Source organism: Helianthus annuus, chromosome 6 (assembly GCF_002127325.2).
Source record: "Helianthus annuus cultivar XRQ/B chromosome 6, HanXRQr2.0-SUNRISE, whole genome shotgun sequence".
Lineage (NCBI taxonomy): Eukaryota > Viridiplantae > Streptophyta > Magnoliopsida > Asterales > Asteraceae > Helianthus > Helianthus annuus.
Genome location: NC_035438.2, coordinates 3,393,659 through 3,413,062, shown reverse-complemented (window position 1 = coordinate 3,413,062; position 19,404 = coordinate 3,393,659). Strand labels below are relative to the sequence as shown.

General features: G+C 33.0%; 2 protein-coding genes across 2 annotated transcripts; both read right to left on the bottom strand.

The window, feature by feature from the left end:
• Positions 1 to 3,321: 3,321 nt before the first annotated feature.
• LOC110945156 (protein LURP-one-related 4) lies at positions 3,322 to 4,540 on the bottom strand. The gene is made up of 3 exons (XM_022186768.2): positions 4,281 to 4,540; positions 3,799 to 4,026; positions 3,322 to 3,641 (listed from the first exon to the last, which is right to left on the bottom strand). Exons 1-3 carry the CDS (start codon positions 4,506 to 4,508, stop codon positions 3,507 to 3,509), a joined length of 591 nt encoding a protein of 196 aa, XP_022042460.1. The 5' UTR covers positions 4,509 to 4,540; the 3' UTR covers positions 3,322 to 3,506.
• A 4,274-nt stretch (positions 4,541 to 8,814) lies between these two features.
• Positions 8,815 to 9,923, bottom strand: LOC110945155 (protein LURP-one-related 4). Its single transcript, XM_022186767.2, has 3 exons — positions 9,696 to 9,923; positions 9,213 to 9,440; positions 8,815 to 9,124 (listed from the first exon to the last, which is right to left on the bottom strand). The coding sequence occupies exons 1-3, from the start codon at positions 9,921 to 9,923 to the stop codon at positions 8,990 to 8,992; spliced, it is 591 nt and encodes a 196-aa protein (XP_022042459.1). The 3' UTR covers positions 8,815 to 8,989.
• Between the last annotated feature and the right edge of the window lie 9,481 nt (positions 9,924 to 19,404).

Below are 19,404 nucleotides of genomic sequence, written 5' to 3'. Positions count from 1 at the left end.
CCCTAACTCAGGTTTAATGATTGTTGTAATCTGGTTGAGTAGAGTAGTTGACTAGACCCAGATTTGTCAACAGATTAAGGAGGTGTTTTGAATGTGATTATAAGATATTAAATAATCAGAATAAGATTATCATGCACCTGTGCGGTGATAGGAGTTCTTGGAGATGTAGGATAAAGTTTAGAAATTTTAGGATTTCTCTTAGCTATGTCTAGGCGATTCGTGCCTATTTTTGTCGTCCTCTTTTCTTTCTTATTTTACTACTAGTATGTGTTTTATGTTTTCTTATTTTCTTCAAAAGGGTTAGTTGAGTCGCGGCTCTTAATGGGCGCAGCCTCTCTATATGATAAATATTCACACAAGATTACAATACGAAAACTAAAGAACACGGAGATTTAACGTGGTTTGGTCTAAGTTTACCCACTCCCACGGGATACAACTAGGATGTTTTTATTTCTTTTAGAGGTGATACGAATTACAAATGCTCTACCCATCTATTTATAATAATACAAAATTAGGGTGTATAACTTTGGGAACAAGAAATACGTAAATTAGGCCACGTGCCCTGTGGTCTTGGCCGAAGACTCCACAAAACCCAACACTTTACTGGGTATGTTTGTTTGTAATAAGATTATCATGCAGTAGATAGCATTTGAATGCGGTTTGTCTGCTAAATAATGGAACTAAAACTTTGTCAAGTCCTAAATATTTAAGAAGCTAATAGATAAAATAAGGGCACCTAAGTAATTTTACCATGCACGAAAGAAAGAAACAAAAAAACTAATTGGGTTAGACCCCAGTTAGAAAAGGATCGGTGGGGGAAAACAATTTGCAAGTTGGGACTATTAGAGAGAATTTTTTATGTTGGGATTCATGTCGGCCGATGAGTGAAAGTTAGGATTATTAAATTTCAATATCCCTAAATAATCTCAACAAACGATAAACAGTTTTAAAAAATATAGATTTTTTTTTTTTTTGAAAATCAACTTCATTCATAGAATGCCCCCTACCAGCAAGCAGAGACGGCACAACACACTATGCAAACAAAGAGAACCAACAAGAGAACACCATTACACAAAATTGAACCTACACCAATTGTCCCACGAGACATAACTTATGTCTTTTGAAGTATCTTTTTCTTCGACACTTCACCTAAATACTTAGGGTTTTACAAATGATATTTCCTAACATCCTTAATAAAGCCCGAATGCATACCTATGTTGGTGATTTTAGTATCATCAATATAATTTTTGTATGATTAGATTTTACTTACCACAAAATGGGGTATCATAATATAAATTGATATGAGTTAGGAGGTTTGAAGTACACACTATTTCAATCCCTATTATGATTTCGGGCACTAAAGAACCTTTAGGGTTCTAAGGGGTGAAACCCCTATACTATGGAGGTTCCAAAGGAGCATCGCTCTAGTAAGATTCAGGGTGGCGTCCCGATGGGCTGAGCCCATGATAGGTTTGCTTCAGATTTGCATGATCAGTTAAAAGTTGCAAGAAAAATTATATGTAGTAGCAACTTATCATCAATAGTGAGTTGCAACCAATCATAAGTGGTAACTAAAAAATAGTGGCAATTTAGACCAACAATGACCATGAAGCTTAGTAGCAAGTTACCACTAAGCATTAGGAGTTATCTTATCGGTTGTAATTTGCCGGGAAGTAGCAACTTAACTCAACAGTAGCTATGCCAAGTAGTAAATGCGAGCAGTGGTAACTACTAAGTAGCAACATATTTCCATGGAGACTTTTCATTGATACAATTGATAATTTAACTGCTAACTATTGTACCCTTTCGCAAAGAGTTGCAACCCCCCTATATATAGATTTTCATTTTGTTTGTTTAACACAAAAAATTAGAACTTCATTTTTCATATAGAAATTGATTTGCAATCTTGATTGTTTTTATATCTTATCCGAGTATTGGTTTTTCTCGATAGCTAGTGTTGATTCTTCTTCTTCTTCTTCTTCTTTTTATAAATAAAATAATATATTGAACTTATCGAGAAAAACACTATCTTGAAGTTATCGAGAAAAACACTTTAAAAACAAACCAACTTTATATTCAAGAGTAACACTGATCGCTTTATAGTGATATTTTGGTGGTGGGATAATACTTTGTATTAATAGGTTTTGGGTTCAATTTCCATAAGGGGGTTTTCCCATATTTATTGGGTTTCCTCCTGAATTGGTGTATAGGCATTATGCCTAGTGGAGATGAATATGATCACTCTAGTGGTCCGTCAGTGATCCAAATTTGCCGTTCAAAAAAAAATATTCAAGAGTAAATTGTCATTTTAGTCCATGATGTTTGATCTAAATTGCCATTTTAGTTTAAATAGTTTTTTTTCTCCTCTGGGTTCCCGACTTTTCCATTTTTTTGCCATTTTAATCACATTGTCTAACTCAGTCTAAACATCTGGTTATAACCAGGGGTATTTTTAGCATAACTGTTGTGTAGTGATAACCAGTGGTAGTTTACAACATAATTTATAAACCTCCTAATAATTTAATACCAAAAATACCCCTGATTATAACCTGGTTTTTAGACTAAGTTAGACAATGTGATCTAAATGACAAGAAAAAGAAAAAGTCAGGGAGCCAGAGGAGAAAAAAAACTATTTGGACTAAAATGACAATTTGGACAAAAACTCAGGGACTAAAATAGCAATTTACTCTTATATTCAAATAAGGAACCATCACTAGTGCTATAGTGGTCGCCACGGTATTTAAGTTCCATCTTTGGTGGGTCCGGATGAGTTTTCTCCTCCAGGTCTCAAGTTCGAGTCTGGGTGATAGGTGTTTCTCATTGAGGGGTTTAAATTGGGGATCTATTATGCTAGAGGGTTCTCTAGCGCGGATCCAGTTAAGACAACGTATGCTAGACCTCCCAACATTCACGAAAAAATCACTATCTTTCATAAAAAAAAAAAAAAAAAAAAAATCAAATAAGGGAGGTGCACCCCACGTTGTGGACGCTTTTTTTGTTTCTTAAGTACTTTTTAAGTTTTTATTATATAATCGATAATAAAAAATAAAAAAAAAAACATATAAACCAATTGCACGTAACTCCTAACTATTATGAACATTTGCATGATAACCGGCACAAAACTGACTCTGACGAACAAAATGGACTACGTAAAACAGGCCGGCTGATTATCATGTAGTAACCTTTTATTTCGATACAAACAACATATACATTATAGATAGCATAATATAATCCGTCTTAACAACATACGAGTATGCTAAAAGATCATTTGTAAAAGAGATTTATCTGAAGTGGCGGACTCATTATTCTCTTACTCGTGCATTTATAAAATAATGTCCAGTGAATCAGTGTCATTTAAATGCATACATAACACATAAAAGAATTTTTACTTGTGTCGTGCGACACTTGTGTTTAGTACATGAATACAACTTTGGTTAGTTTACACGTACAAGCGCATGTATTTTTTTTTTTTTTTTGTATAAACACCAAAAATGACGAATTATTATCTACATTTTTCGACGAATTAATCCTAGTATCGCTACTAAAGACATTACGAATATATGATCTATGTGCGGCTCAATGGTCACGAACAATACGTCTTCACCCAATGCGACGCCTGAAGATGATAGTTTTCTTTGCACCTACATCACGAAACGAAGCCAATTGTTTTCATAATAGAACAAAACATGATCCATTTAAACATACAACTTTAATGAACCAACTTTATTTTAATTATCTTTTTAGTGATCCAAATTTGTTGTTCCAAAAAATATAATAATAATAACAACCAAGTCTCACCACGGCCATAATTCGTCCTTTACCATCAAATATCTTGAACTCTAAGTTATCAACCGATCCTTCCATTCTATGGCTCGAGCTACTTATACTTTGTGCTTCGTTCGTTCCAACCAAAATATCATAAATATAATCGTTATTGAAAAAGCCAAAAGCTTTTCCCACTTTAAACCAAGGTATCCGAGAATCTTTATCGTTATAACAATCCCAAAGCCCAAATCGCAATAGTTTCTGTAACATAGTTTGAATATAAAAGTATTATTTTAATATCACTTTTAAAAACAAAAGAAATTGTATTTGACGATGAATTCAATTCATCGCCAATTTATCACCAAATTTGTAGCTCTTATGTAGTGACTTTATTCATTACAATTTTTTTAGTATTCAACATTTAATTTTTAATCATCACAAGTTACAATTTGTGAAAAATTCTTAAATCATCACAAGTTACAATTAACTTAATCAAATCATAAAATTCAAATTACCTTTCGAAGTATCGTGCATACAATATTTCCCCGAAGATCCATCAAATAAACTTCACTTCTACACTTGCTATCATAGTTATCTATACGAAAAACGACTTCTCCATTGGAATCGTAAACCGTATACCCGTTAGAGTTTAATACAAGTGACTTCATCCATATAGTGTATGTTTCTCTTTGGGTTGAACAAGAAGAAGATGAAGAAGGTATACAAAGATGCACTTTAGCCATTGAACAAGAAGAAGATGAAGAAGGTATACAAAGATGCACTTTAGCCATTTTAGGAAGAGAATTTGGTATTGGTATTCAAGTATGCATCAAGCAGCATCCTTTTAAACAGAGTAGACTGCTAAAATGGTCCCTGAGGTTTGTTTACTTTTGCCACATTAGTTCAAAACTTAAACCTTTTGAATCTGGGTCCCTGTGATTTTAGTTTTGTTGCCATTTTCACCCAAAATAAAAATCTGATCAGATTTTTCAGTTAAGATCCAACTGTTCTGTCTTTTTCCTCCCTTTTAATGAAGGGCAAAATGATCTTTTAACGTTTTATTATAACAAATTTAAAAAATCTGATCATTTTGTCCTTCATTATAAGGGATGAAAAAGACAAAAAAGCTAGATTTTAACTAAAAAATCTGACCCGATTTTGCTTTTAGATGAAAATGTCAATAAAATTGAAACCATAGGGACCCAGATTCAAAATATTTAAGTTTTAAACTAAAGTGTAAAAAATACCAAACTCAGGGACCTTTTTGGTAGTTTACTTTTCTAAATTTGACTTCCAAATACAGATGAACTTCAACTATTTTATCCTATATATATAACAATAACAATTCACGTCGATTGTTATGTATTCACTTGGGCCACGTGGCTTTCTATAAGTGGACCATGTTGTGTATGTTTTTTTTAATTCTTTTCTTTTCAAGCAGTTACGTTAGGAACATGCCTCTTAAAACTATGGGTGTTAGTGGGATTGCTCGACATGTTGTGATGTGTGATCTATAAGGTAATCAGTGGCGGATCTTGCCCGTTGAGCGTGTCAGGGCCGAAAGACACGGGCACTAAAAAAAGCCCGGGCAAGCCCGGGCCAAACATAGTATATATAAAAAATTTCGATCGAAATGCGGAAAATTAGCACTACGGCCGAAAAACTTGCCCGAGCCGTGGCCCTGCCACAGCCCTTATAAGATCCGCCTATGAAGGTAATATTCAAAAACAAAGGTGTGGTGTGGTGTGGTTTCGGCTGCCGTACCAGCCATATGGATTTTGTTTTATTTTTTGTTTAAACTATTTTAAATTTCATTTAATTAAAATAACACACTAATTAAAATAGAAGAGAAGATTACATAGGGATGAGCATGGTATCCGTTCGATACCAAACCGGTAACGAAAATCCTCAAAAGTAGGTACCGGTGCCGAATATACTCGGCAGGGTACGGTTCGGTACCGGTATTTTAATGTAAAAACCGGTACCGAAAAGTTAAAAGTCGGTACCGAATTGATACAAAAATGTACCTGGTTCGATAAATTCAGTACCGGTACCTGGTACCATTTGCTGATCCCTAAGATTATATATAATATTTTAAAAAACTACAAAAAAAAAGAATTAAAAAAACTACAGAAAATATCCTATACAACAATTCACGTCGACTGTTATGTATTCGATTGGGCCACGTGGCTTTCTATAAGTGGACCATTTTGTGTATGTTTTTTAATTCTTTTCTTTTCAAACAGTTACGATAGGAACATGCCTCTTAAAACTATAGAGTATGAAGGGACTTGGATTCGGATTGGAGGCATTGTTTGGCACATGGTGAATGTGAGATTCACAAGGTAATATTCAAAAAGAGTAAACTTCCGTTTTGCTCTTTGTGGTTTGTTCACTTTAACGGTTTTGCTCCAAACTTTTAAAAATAGTCATTTTACTCTCTGATGTTTTGGTTTTGTGGCCAGTTTGCTCCCTGCGGGGAGCAAAATGGAAAAACAAACAAATTGGATGGAGTTAGAGGCGGGGAGCAAACTGGCAAAAAAACGAAACATCAGGGAGTAAAATGGCTATTTTTAAAGGTTTGGAGCAAAACCGTTAAAGTGACCAAACCACAGGGAGCAAAACAGAAGTTTACTCATTCAAAAATAAAGGTGTGGTGTGGTGTGGCTTCGGCTAATATGGATTTTTTTTTTGTGTTTTGTTTAAACTATTTTAAATTTCATTTAATTAAAATAACACACTAATTAAAATAAAAGAGAAGATTACATATAATATTTTAAAAAACTACAAAAAATAAAAAAAAGCTACATAAATTTAAAAAAAAAAATTAAAAACTCCATGATTTCTCCATGTTATATTTTTTCATGATTTCTTCTTTCATTTCCAACGTCATTGTCAATTGTGGGTTAGTAAGGTGATTGACGGGCATGGTGAGAAATTTCATATCTTTGCGTTTTTCTTTTAGAGAAATCTTTTTATCGTACGACGTTTGGATATTTTTCCTCATCTCGATCTTTTGTTGTTGGCAGGGGCAGACTTACCCCTAGCCCAAGGTGGGCGGGCGCACCCTCGGGAAAAAAAATTTAGTGCTATTTTCCGTTGAAAATCTCGTCCGCACCCCTTGGATTTTTTCGTTCGCACCCCTTGAATTTTTTCATCCGCACCCGTTGGAATTTTTCGTCCACATACCTTAGGTAAAAAATGTTATTGATTTATATTTTAAATTTTTTTAGTAAACTCTAATTAAAAAAAAAAAAAAAAACTACCTAAATTATATAAACTTATACTAACCAACTTAACCCAAATACGCAATACCTTAACCCACTATTTCATTAAACATAATTAGCCCACCCAACTTAACCCAAATACCCAAATACGCAATACCTTAACCCACTATTTCATTAAACATAATTAGCCCACTAATTACTAGCTCATTAACCAAACTCAACCTAAGTTCAAACTATAATAATTAAAATAAGCCTAATAGTCCCTTAGAATTCCTCCCGCCCTCCCTCTCTTGGGTCGTCTCCTGCCAGCGATCATCGAACACAACAGCAACCACAACAGCACGACATCAACAGCCGCGAACCATCGCCGTCTGACACCAAAGGGTAACAAAATTCTTAAATAGGTTTGAAATTTCATGTGTTTTGACGTTATTTATGGTTGTTTAGATTATTTTTAGGGTGAATGTGTTGTTTAGATGATTTTTAGCGTGATTACACACGATTTCTAGGGTTGAAAATTAAAATTGAAACATTATATTATGGAGCGATGAACTTATGGATCAATTTATTTGTGATAGGAACCATGAGTAAGGACGTTATGGCGCAATTTCTTTTGTTTTACACGACCCGACCCGACCTGACCTGACACGACCCGAACCGACCCGATACGAACCGATTTTTTTACTTATATACCTAGGAGCCTAAAATTTTTAAAAATGTTTCGCACCCCCATGAAAAAATTCCTGGGTCCGCCATTGGTTGTTGGAGGAAATTAAATAAAGAGATATGGTAGAAGAAGTAGAGAAGTGGTAAAAAAAAATGTTAAAAATTGATGGGTATTTATATTGGTTTTATATGTAAAAAAAAGTAATTAATTTTGTACTCTCAATTCTAGATAATAAGAAAGTTATAAGCAGTAATACAATCTTCTTAATTCTTGAGTTTCTTGTGTGTTTGTGGGGCTTGATTTCCAACACACTTTTGTTAGAAGAGATGATGGAAGTGAGGTTCAATTGATAATGTTGCACCTACGGTCCACCCCTCTCTTTTCTATTAACACTCAAATATTATGACAATCAGGTAGTGGTGGAGCGGTTCTTGGCGTTTCTTATGACCCAGGTTCGACTCCTATTCTTCCCATTATTTTTTGTGGCATCCGGGTGAAGGCCGAATACGGGTGACACCGGTTCGTCTTGGATAGGTGCGAGGTTTTACGATTATTCCACTGTCGTGCCTTCGGGCGGATGGAGGTCGGGTTTCCGCACATGTGGGAGAGCCAAGGGGCTGGCGGCGGTCGAGTAGTCAACCTTGGCCACAGCGCTCGGTATCATGATGGTTGACACGTCGTTCGTTCTCGTTAAAAAAACACTCAAATATTATATTTTCATAAGTCCCCCCTGTCGTGTAATCACTTCAATGTGAATTTTCATGATGGGTGCTATATTTAGGTAATTATTTTTCGATGTTCAACCGGGCAGGCGGGCAGCCACCAGAATAAGTACTATGTATCAAAAACATATAAACGAAGTGCATGTAACTCTTAACTGTTATGAACATTTGGATGGATAACCGGCACAAAACTGACGAACAAAATGGACTATGTAAAACAAGTCGGATGATTATCAATCATGCAGTAACCTTATATTTCGATACAAACAACATATAGATTATAGATAACATAATGTAATCCGTCTTAACAACATACGAGTACGCTAAAAGATCATTTGTAAAAGAGACTTATCTGAAGCGGCGGACTCATTATTCTCTTACTCGTGTATTTATAAAAAAATGTCTAGTGAATCAGTGTCATGTCATCTAAGTGTTAAATACATAAATATAACATATAAAAACAAGTATCGAATATTTTAGAACGCATAAAAGAAATTTTACTTGTGTCGTGTAACACTTGTGTTTAGTACATGGGTACACCTCTAGTTAGTTTACACATACAAGTACATGTATTTTTTGTTCAAACATCAAAAATGATGATTTGTTATCTACATTTTTCGACGAATTAATCCTAGTATCGCTACTAAAGCCATTACGAATATATGATCTATATGTGGCTCAATGGTCACGAACAATACGTCTTCACCCAATGCGACGCCTGACGACGATAGTTTTCTTTGCATCTGCATCACGAAACAAAGCTAATTGTTATTCATAACAGAATAAAACGTGATCCATGTAAACATACAACTTTAATTAACCAAGTCTCACCACGGCCATGATTTGTCCTTCACCGTCAAATATCTTGAACTCTAAGTTATGAACCGATCCTTCCATTCTATGGTTCGAGCTACTTATATTTTGTGCTTCGTTGGTTCCAACCAAAATATCATAAACCGAATCGTTATTGAAAAATCCAAAAGCTTTTCCAACTTTAAACCATGGTATCCGAGAATCTTTATCGTTATAACAATCCCAAAGCCCAAACCGCAGTAGTTTCTGTAACATAGTTTGAACATAAAAGTATTATTTTGATATCACTTTAAAAAACAAAAGAATTTGTATTTGGTAATTAATTCAATTCGTCGCCAAATTTGTAGTTCTTATGTAGTGACTTTATTTATTACAAAATAAAAAACATGTTATAAATGATTTTAAGAACCATCATTAATTGCTTTCATTACAAATACTAAAAATCAATTTGTGATGTCACAAGTTGCAATTATCTTCATAAATCATAAAATTCGAATTTACCTTTCGAAGTATCGTGCATAAAATATTTCCCCGAAGATCCATCAAATAAACTTCACTTCTACACTTGCTATCATAGTTATCTATACGATAAACGACTTCTCCATTGGAATCGTAAACCGTATACCCGTTAGAGTTTAATACAAGTGACTTCATCCATATAGTGTATGTTTCTCTTTGGGTTGAACAAGAAGAAGATGAAGAAGGTATACAAGGATGCACTTTGGCCATTTTAGGAAGAGAATTTGGTATTTCAGGTATGCATCAAGCAGCATCCATTTATTAATTTATATATATCTTCCAAAATACACAGTGATGGGCTTCAACTATTAAAAACAAAATTAATAATAAAAATGGCAATGTTTAACTTGCACTTTTTGCTTTAAAACAATGTAATATAGAATATTTTAGAAAAGTGAGTTTGAAATTGAACTTCTATATTTGAAAAAATATTTTCCGATATTTAATTAATAGTAGTCTAAGAGTTATCATTAAATTATATGTCAAATTCAACTTTGTACTAGTTTTGTATTTGTTTTTTATTATCTTTTTCTACTAAATGTTTGATATAATCAGAAATATATCACATTTAAAACATTTTGGGCATGCTTGTTTGTAGAAACAAGGGATAATTTACAACTAGGGATATGTTATTTTAGGGGAGGAAACTATAGTTATATAAATATATATGTATGTAGATTAATTAATGTATAATAAACGAGTCGAATCTGATTAGAGCTCGAGCTTGAACCAAGTCAAACTCGAGCACTCATAAGTTAAATAAGTTTTAGCTCGATCCTAGGCGAACTCCAGACTCAACTCAGCTCATTACACCCCTACCTATGAACACCAAACATTCCCTTCTCTTAACTATCTCTCATCACTTAATTCCTTCTATAGATAAAATAAAATGCAGGATCAAGATTTATGCAACCACATGTAATTAAGTATATGTTCATACGCAACGATTATCTATTAGCTAGAAACAAACAAAACTTATTAATTTGGTATTTGTTTTATTTGAAGTTAGTTGTTTATACCACATAGTTTAATACCCTGAAGATTAAGGAGGTTCTTAATAATCTATTTAATTGTGGAGAGTGAGTCTTTGCGTCATCTTATGATTAATTTATGTTTGGTGGGATGCTTATCCTTCCAGAAAAGACTTGTGACGATACATGTTGGTATCATATTATAGTTTTTATATATGAAAAAAGGTTATTTATGTAAATAAATAAGTACAAAATCATTGAGTACGAATACAAAATAGTTATATGACATATACGTTATGTGTACCAAGTAATTTATTTTTATATACGCAGTGGCGAATTCAGAAACTTTTTACAGTGGGTTCGTTTTGGTACTCTTACTAAATTTTTTCATATCATACAAGATTCTCACTAATAATTGTTTATATTTTTTCCATACTGAGTGGGTTTATGTGAACCTACAAAACAGGGTTGGATCCGTCACTGTATAAACGAAACTTCTTACAAAAATTAAAATGATTTAAGTTTTACTAATAGTTGTACAAATGAACCAACCAAAATTATAAAGCACAGTTAAAACTTAAAATAAATAAGATGGTATATATGAAAATCCACATACATTACATAACTTTTGAAACACAAAACAAAGCATTTTTCATTATTTACATAAAAATTACTATACCCCTTCAATTTTGTTAATCTTTCAACTAACCAGTTTATCTTCTAACGGTATTTGACTATGAAACTTTCATTCACTTTGATTATATGAGGCGTCCTTAGCTAATATATATTTTTAGAACGACAATATACACGATGTCAAGTTCTAAATCATCTAAAATCCACAATTTGAATACTTACCAATTGGTTGAAATGATTTCCGTAATGCCATTAGGCAAAGGACCTCGTGGTAGTATGCAGAGTAATTATAATTAGGAATCAAAATTTTAGCATACAAATAAAAAGTTTTGTTTTCGTATGTAGATAACTAGATGTATATATAAGTAGCTTTGCTATTTGTGAGATTTACTGGGTATGGTTGTTGTTGTTGTTGTTGTATAACTAGATGTATATATAACATTTAAGTATTTTTACTAGATTTTGACAATTTAAGTAAAAAAACAAAACAAAAAACATGTCTTTTGATAGTAGGGAACAACCCTATTACAAATGACCTTTCACACAAGACTTTAGGCAGCAACGTTAAACAATGTCTACTGGGCCATGTATGAATCATGCTACACACAACGTTAAAAAACATGTCTTTTGATACTAGGGAACAACCCTATTACTATACTATGAATCACTATTTCAATAGTTAAACTTCTTTTTATTTAGAGTTAAATGTCATTTTAGTCCCTGTGGTTTGGGTCGTTTTACCAATTTAGTCCAAAAGTTTCATTTTTCGTCTGTTGATCCAAAAAGATTTCACCATTATCATTTTAGTTTACTAGGTTAACTTCATCCATTTTTTCTGTTAACGAGAAGAGCAATTCGATCATTTTATATGGCCGAATTGCCCTTCTAGTTAATAGAATTACATATAAAATGACCGAATTGCCTTTCCCCTTGACATAAAAAATAGATGAAGTTAACCCAGTAGACTAAAATGGCAATGGTGAAACCTTTTTGGACCCACAAACGAAAAATGAAACATATAGACTAAACTGACAAAATACCTCAAACCATAAAGACTAAAATGGCATTTAACTCTTTTATTTATTAAAACATGAATTTCCTTCTTTAATCACAAAGCATGTAAATCATATTGCGTGCATGGTTGAAATTCTACACCTACCTCTTGGAAATCTATGGATAATTAGATTTAGTAAAACAATTCTATAAAACTTGGAAATTATAATCTTTCAGAAAAATATTACAATAGAAGATAATTACATGCATTAGTGGAAGAGAAATATAAACATTTAAAAACCGTATTATATATCACATTTAACACATTTAAGAGAAATATAAACATTTAAAAGTTATATGCATTGCATATGAGAAGATTGAAGGGACATGAAAATTAAAATTTATGTACACTTTTCTTAAAACGTTTTGTTTAAAGGGGCACATGTTTTTTTATGTTCTAGAGGATGTTGTAACACAAAATTTTCAACGACCCCACTTCTTAGACCAAAGCCAAACATAGACTTTTATTTAAAGGGCACTTTTTTTATGAAGTGTATAGTGTTAGTACATGCACCACAGAGAGGATATATACTATTGTAAAACTAGCATGCATCTATATGGAGTTATGTGTTTTGGATGCATCTAATACAAAACTAATTTCAATTAGAGAAACATGAAAATGCATAACACACTTCTATATAGTGTGAGAGGATATAATCGACTTATATATCATAGCTAGTTAAAATAAAAGGTATGCATCTTTCTATGATTTCTAAATAGTGGTGTCTCTATAAATTCATTTACAATGTTCGATCTTGAAAAAATATGCACTTATGCCTTTGCAATTATGTTTAATAATTTTTATTTTTTAAAATTAAAATAGTATTGGAACCAATAAACCTAATATAAGTGGGCTAAATTATAAATCATAAAAAATGATTTGTAAATGAGCCTATATTGGAATTGGTATGTGTTTACTGTTAAAAAATTGAAGTATATATATATATATCGGAATTTTTTTTTTAAATCACGTGCCCCTCGAAATCAGGGACCCTGTACGGAGGTTCTCCCCGCACACCATCAGAGCCGACACTGTTTTTAAAATTCTCTAATTAAAGTTGATTATCAATCCGTAAATTTCCACACTATTATCTGATTTACATTAATAATTCGAGTTAATTACTGTTTTCGTCCCCGAGGTTTGTTAAAAATAACGGTTTCAGTCCATTAGTTTAAAAATTGCGATTTCAGTCCATTAGTTCATTTTCGTAACCATTTCAGTCCACTAACTTAACTCCATCCATTTATTTTGTTAACTTTGAGTTAACTAACTAATTCAGAGACGATTTGCGTCAGTTTTAGAAACATAGGGACTTAAGTGTAAACTCTAAAACATTAAAACAAAAAAAATAGTAAATTCCAAAAAATCAAAAAAATTCCAAAAAACCAAACAAATTCCAAAAAATTCTAAAAAATAATAAAAATTCTAAAAACTTCTAAAAAATCCAAAAAATCCGTTTCGGCGCGAACTGTTTCGAACCCGAACCGTTTCGAGCTGAACCGTTTCGACGCCAACTGTTTCGACCCGTACCATTTCGACCCGAACCGTTTCGAGCTGAACCGTTTCAAGCTGAACCGTCCGAACCGTTTCGACGCGAACCGTTTCGACCCGTACCGTTTCGAGCCGAACCGTTTCGACCCGTACCGTTTCGAAGCCGAACCGTTTCGAGTTGAACCGTTTCGAACCGAACTGTTTCGACCCGTACCGTTTCGAAGCCGAACCGTTTCAAGCCGTACCGTTTCGAACCGAACCCTTTCGAGCTGAACCGTTTCGAACCGAACCGTGCCGTATCGAACCGAACCGTTTCGAGCTGAACCGTTTCGAACTGAACCGTTTCGAGCTATACCGTTTCGAACCGTACCGTTTCGATGTGAACCGTTTCGAACCGAACCCTTTGGACGCGAACCGTTTCGACGCGAACCATTTCGACGCGAACTGTTTCGAAGCCGAACCGGTACGGTTCGATACGGCACGGTTCGATACGGCACGGTTCGCGTCAAAACGGTACAGCTCGAAACGGTTCGGTTCGATACGGCACGGTTCGGTTCGAAACAGTTCAGCTCGAAAGGGTTCGGTTCGAAACGGCACGGTTCGGTTCGAAACGGTACGGCTTGAAACGGTACGGCTTCGAAACAGTACGGGTCGAAACGGTTCGGTTCGAAACGGTTCAGCTCGAAACAGTTCGGCTTCGAAACGGTACGGGTCGAAATGGTTCGGCTCGAAACGGTACTGGTCGAAACGGTTCGCGTCGAAACGGTTCAGCTCGAAACGGTTCGGGTCGAAACGGTACGGACGGTTCAGCTCGAAACGGTTCGGCTTCGAAACGGTACGGGTCGAAACGGTTCGGCTCGAAACGGTACTGGTCGAAACGGTTCGCGTCGAAACGGTTCAGCTCGAAACGGTACGGACGGTTCAGCTCGAAACGGTTCGGGTCGAAACAGTTCGCGCCGAAACGGATTTTTTGGATTTTTTAGAATTTTTATGATTTTTTAGAATTTTTATTATTTTTTAGAATTTTTTGGAATTTGTTTGATTTTTTGGAATTTACTATTTTTTTTGTTTTAATGTTTTAGAGTTTACAATTAAGTCCCTGTGTTTCTAAAACTGACGCAAACCGTCCCTGAATTAGTTAGGGGCTGTTTGGTAGCCTCTGAATCATCATTAAGAGGCTACCTCTTAATGGAATCATAAAGAATTTTACCAATGAGAAGGTAGAAGAATGTGACATGTGATGATTTACCATTCAGAGGTTACCTCTTAACCATTCAGACTTGAGGTTACCTCTTATTCATTCAGAGGTTTTAAACCATTAAGAGGTAACATCTGAATGGTCATTAGTTAACTCAAAGTTAACAAAATAAATGGATGGAGTTAAGTTAGTGGACTGAAATGGTTACGAAAATGAAACTAATGGACTGAAATCGCAATTTTTAAACTAATGGACTGAAACCGTTATTTTTGACAAACCTTAGGGACGAAAACAGTAATTAACTCTTAATAATTCGTTGCATTATTATGGTTTACTAATAATAATAATCTCCTCTTGTATGTAAATTCTTCGGTATCCTATTCGTTGAAAAAAATAATTCAAATTTAATTTTGTTTTGATCTCTCATAAGTATATTTATATATAACTGAAACTAAGTATTTCAAACTAGTAAACTAAAAATATTCTTTTTTTCGATTTTGAAATAGAGAGATTTAATTGGACTTTGAGAAAGAAATAACTATTTTATTAATCATTCCTAAAGGGGTGCAATATGAAGTCAGTCAACAATTTTTAAATAAAAAAATATTGATTGGTTTGAGACACTTTGAGTTTCCTGGGTTTCCGTCTTAAGGTGGTTGGTATCATCTCGGTGACTTTGATCGGGGAGGGGGGTTGTCGCATGGGGAAGGGGTGCCAGCTTCAAATCAGTGAGTGGGTTGAGGTTTCTTCGGTGAGTATACACCGATCGGGAAGAGGAGATAAGGAGGAGAGAGATGGGGTTTAATGGTGGGTCCTAACCCCTTTCAACCAATCACATTTTTTTTAAATTCTTTACCACTCTCTCCATGTGTTTGATCATTGCTAGTGATTGAGTGCAAAATGGGGAGTGGAATGGGGACTTGACATGACATGATATTATTGGCTAGACAATAACTCAAACACTGTAATAGTGATTGACGGCTTCCTCCACCCTTATAGGATTTCTCCCAATACTTTCACTATATAGATAGGGGAATAATAGAGTGAAAACCCACTTGAGTTACGAGAACTCAAGAAAACCTTATGTAACAAACTTTTTTTCCTTTAAAAAATTAGGTGATGTAAGTTACATGTTTTCGAACGTTATGAGTAAAAGAAACCAAAAAGCGCCGAGTGGGTTTTTATAAAATAAATTAAAAATTCGGTTTTTAGCATCTAATTCTAATAAAAGAGTCATATTAATGCCACATGGCATTTTCTCATTCAAAAGTTCTATTAAAGCCATATAGCATTTTCTTATTCAATTCACTAATAATAGATATTAATATTTCATATGCATAAATATTTTAATGCATAACAATAACAATAATTATTTTGCATATATCATAAGATTTGTTTAGCTATTTAATATTTAATAATTTAAAAGTTTAATATTTCTTAGAGTTGTTTTAATTGAAAATTAATAATTAAAAAACAAAAATAATAAATTATAATGATATAAAGTATAGTAATCACTAGGGATAAATAAAACTATCAAAATAATAATAAGAATTTTTATATTTTAAAAGAATATATATAATATTGAATTAATTTACCCAATTAATTAATATTAGTTAAGAATATATATATATATATATATATATATATATATATATATATATAAGGGAGGGCGGGGCACCAAGCGGCTTCGACGAACATTCCATAAAATGTCACCTGGCAATTCATAATGCTTTTTTGTTTTGAACGGCTAACTGCTTTCCACGTGTAAACCCACCCTTTCGGAGCTATGTCCAAAGGCCGATTACTCAACCACCGCTAGAAAGCGTAGCACACCCTAGATGCGCAGAAACCCCGTGGAATAGGTAAAACCACGCCCCCCCACCCCGGACTCGAACCCGGGTAAAACCCCGAGCCAAGCCCTCACCGAGATGTGTACAACCACTGCGCTGCAATGGAAGACACCAATTCCTAATGTAATTGAGCTTTTAAAATATAAGTTAATTCGATCTTTAAGCTTTTTAAATTTAATATGAATTTTAATTCTAATAAAAGAGTCATATTAATATCACATGACATTTTCTCATTCAATTCACTAATAATATATATTTATATTTCATATGAATAAATATTATAGTGCATAATAATAATTATATCTTTAGCTATTTCATATTTATTAATTTAAAAGTTTAATAATTTTTTAAGGAACAATTGCTATGTAAGGTTGGTTTGTTTCTAAAAAAATAGTTTTATGTATGACCAATAATATGTGGCATTGTCCAAAGTAAAAAGTAGAGATGACCTTAAGCTATTGATACTTGTTGATGATAGTTAAATACAAGCAAAACTACAAATTTCGTGTATAAAGAAGTGTTTAAAAATTTATAAATGTAATGTGTATCTTGATTTTACATTGTTTGATTTAATAAGAATAATTCATTTATGTAAATTGGATTACATATTATAAAATTGCATTATTTTTATCTTTAAATCCGTGTAGTACGCGGGTCTATAAACTAGTATATTTATATAAAAACATTGAATTTTCAAAAAAATATATATAGAAAAACACTCAGCGTTTTTTTTTTTTCATGTCTCTCCTACGGTAACAAAGTATTCCTAAAGTTTAGGAGTTATAGTGGGGAGAAAAAATGTCAACCAACTAAAATACAGAATTTGTAAACAAAAGTTTTGATAAAGCACAGGGAGAAGAAAATAATAAACTAATTAAATTGTGTGAGTGTAAACAAAAATTAAACCAAAGTGGATGGGATATTTAATATTTTGGGTGATTGAACAAAAATTTGAAGTCTGGGTTGTGGGCCTTTGGCAGCTTAAATGTACTACAGAGCTCGGGCTATTGAGCCCATCTCACTTCTAGGCTAAAAAATGTGCCCAATCTACCCATCACATATGCTACCTTTTGGACTCAAGTGCATATGGGCGTGATTATTTTAATTTCATATTCCAGTGTATTGATTTTTTTAAAAATTTTTAAATTATTTGTTTTATAGAATGATATTTAATAGAAGGTAAACAAAACTTTCTTTGAATTGTTAAATATGTAATAAAAATCAAACCAAAACAATCGGTTCGATTGGTTAAGCTAGGAATTGTTTGTGGCACTGGTTTGGTTACGATCTAATGATCAATGGACCCGGAACAAATTAACTAGTTGCTTTTGAATGAACCGATTACAGTAGAAACTCGATAAATTAATACTCGATTATATAATAAACTCTCTAAGATAATATTTTTTGCCGGTCCCGACTCGGGGATAGGGTGCTAAATTAATAATTCGCTAAAATTATAAGATAATACATTTTTTATAATTTCTTTAGACCCCATATAAAATATAAATTAATAATTCCTTATATATAGCATATTACATGAATGATTTATGAAGGTTTCTTGAAAAATGACTTAATTGTCTTTTGTTTTTTGTTGAAATCAATTTCCCCTTGAATCTCGTCTCTAATTTTCCTTAGCATGGTAAGAACTTCTGGTGTTGTTTTCTCATAGCTCAATAAGAAATTGTTCAATATGATTGCCGCTTTAATAGGTTCGTTTCGCGAAAGGTGTTTGTAAACTAAGTATTCTACTATAAATTAATAAAAATATTAATTAATATATAAATTAATAGTTATTAATTTATCGATTAATTAATAACTCTTTTAATTAATAAATTTTGGTGGTCCCAAGTGTATTATTTTATAGAGTTTCTACTCTATATCAGTCAAGATGAGAGTAAGGTTGCCTCTTCTTGTTGTCTGGTTGATTGGTTCTTGAAACGGGCTAACTAACTAGATTAGTTGTGATAAACCTCATAGTTACGAATTGTTTTAAATAAATAATTGGAGCAAGTAAATGTTTAGGTAATGCTTACATTTCTTTATAAACTTTGATATGAATAACACTATAAATTTAGTTTTTCAAGAATGTATAATTGGTTTGTAACATTCATAATTTAGGTATTGTGGTAATTAAATAAGAATGTTATTAAAGTTAACCTATTATCTAGAAAGCAATAGAGATCTAACTACCCCACTAACACTTGTTTCTTTCTAGTTTCTACGATGACCTAACACAAAATTTGATTCTCTCCCGGTTTCTCTTTTAGACAAAACAAATATACAAAAGAGAGTTGATAAAGAGTGCTACACAACTTTTATTCAATATTATTCTTTTTCATGAGGAAATAGTTTATTGATAGCTCTTTTATTTAGTGGTTCAAGAAAAAAAAAATAGAAATGTATAAAATGTAATAAATACTTGTAAGTGTTATTTTAACCGTGATATGTAAACCGTTCATCTAATTCACTTTGTTCTTTTTTTTCTAATTATATT

Bases quoted from the DNA above. Each gene is read 5' to 3' on its own strand.
- LOC110945156 (XM_022186768.2), bottom strand. From the start codon at position 4,508: ATGGCTAAAGTGCATCTTTGTATACCTTCTTCATCTTCTTCTTGTTCA. The intron at 4,027-4,280 runs GTAATTTGAATT...ACTATGTTACAG, and splicing joins TATGCACGATACTTCGAAAG to AAACTATTGCGATTTGGGCT. The intron at 3,642-3,798 runs GTGAGACTTGGT...TTCGTGATGTAG, and splicing joins AAGGACGAATTATGGCCGTG to GTGCAAAGAAAACTATCATC.
- LOC110945155 (XM_022186767.2), bottom strand. From the start codon at position 9,923: ATGGCCAAAGTGCATCCTTGTATACCTTCTTCATCTTCTTCTTGTTCA. The intron at 9,441-9,695 runs GTAAATTCGAAT...ACTATGTTACAG, and splicing joins TATGCACGATACTTCGAAAG to AAACTACTGCGGTTTGGGCT. The intron at 9,125-9,212 runs GTGAGACTTGGT...TTCGTGATGCAG, and splicing joins AAGGACAAATCATGGCCGTG to ATGCAAAGAAAACTATCGTC.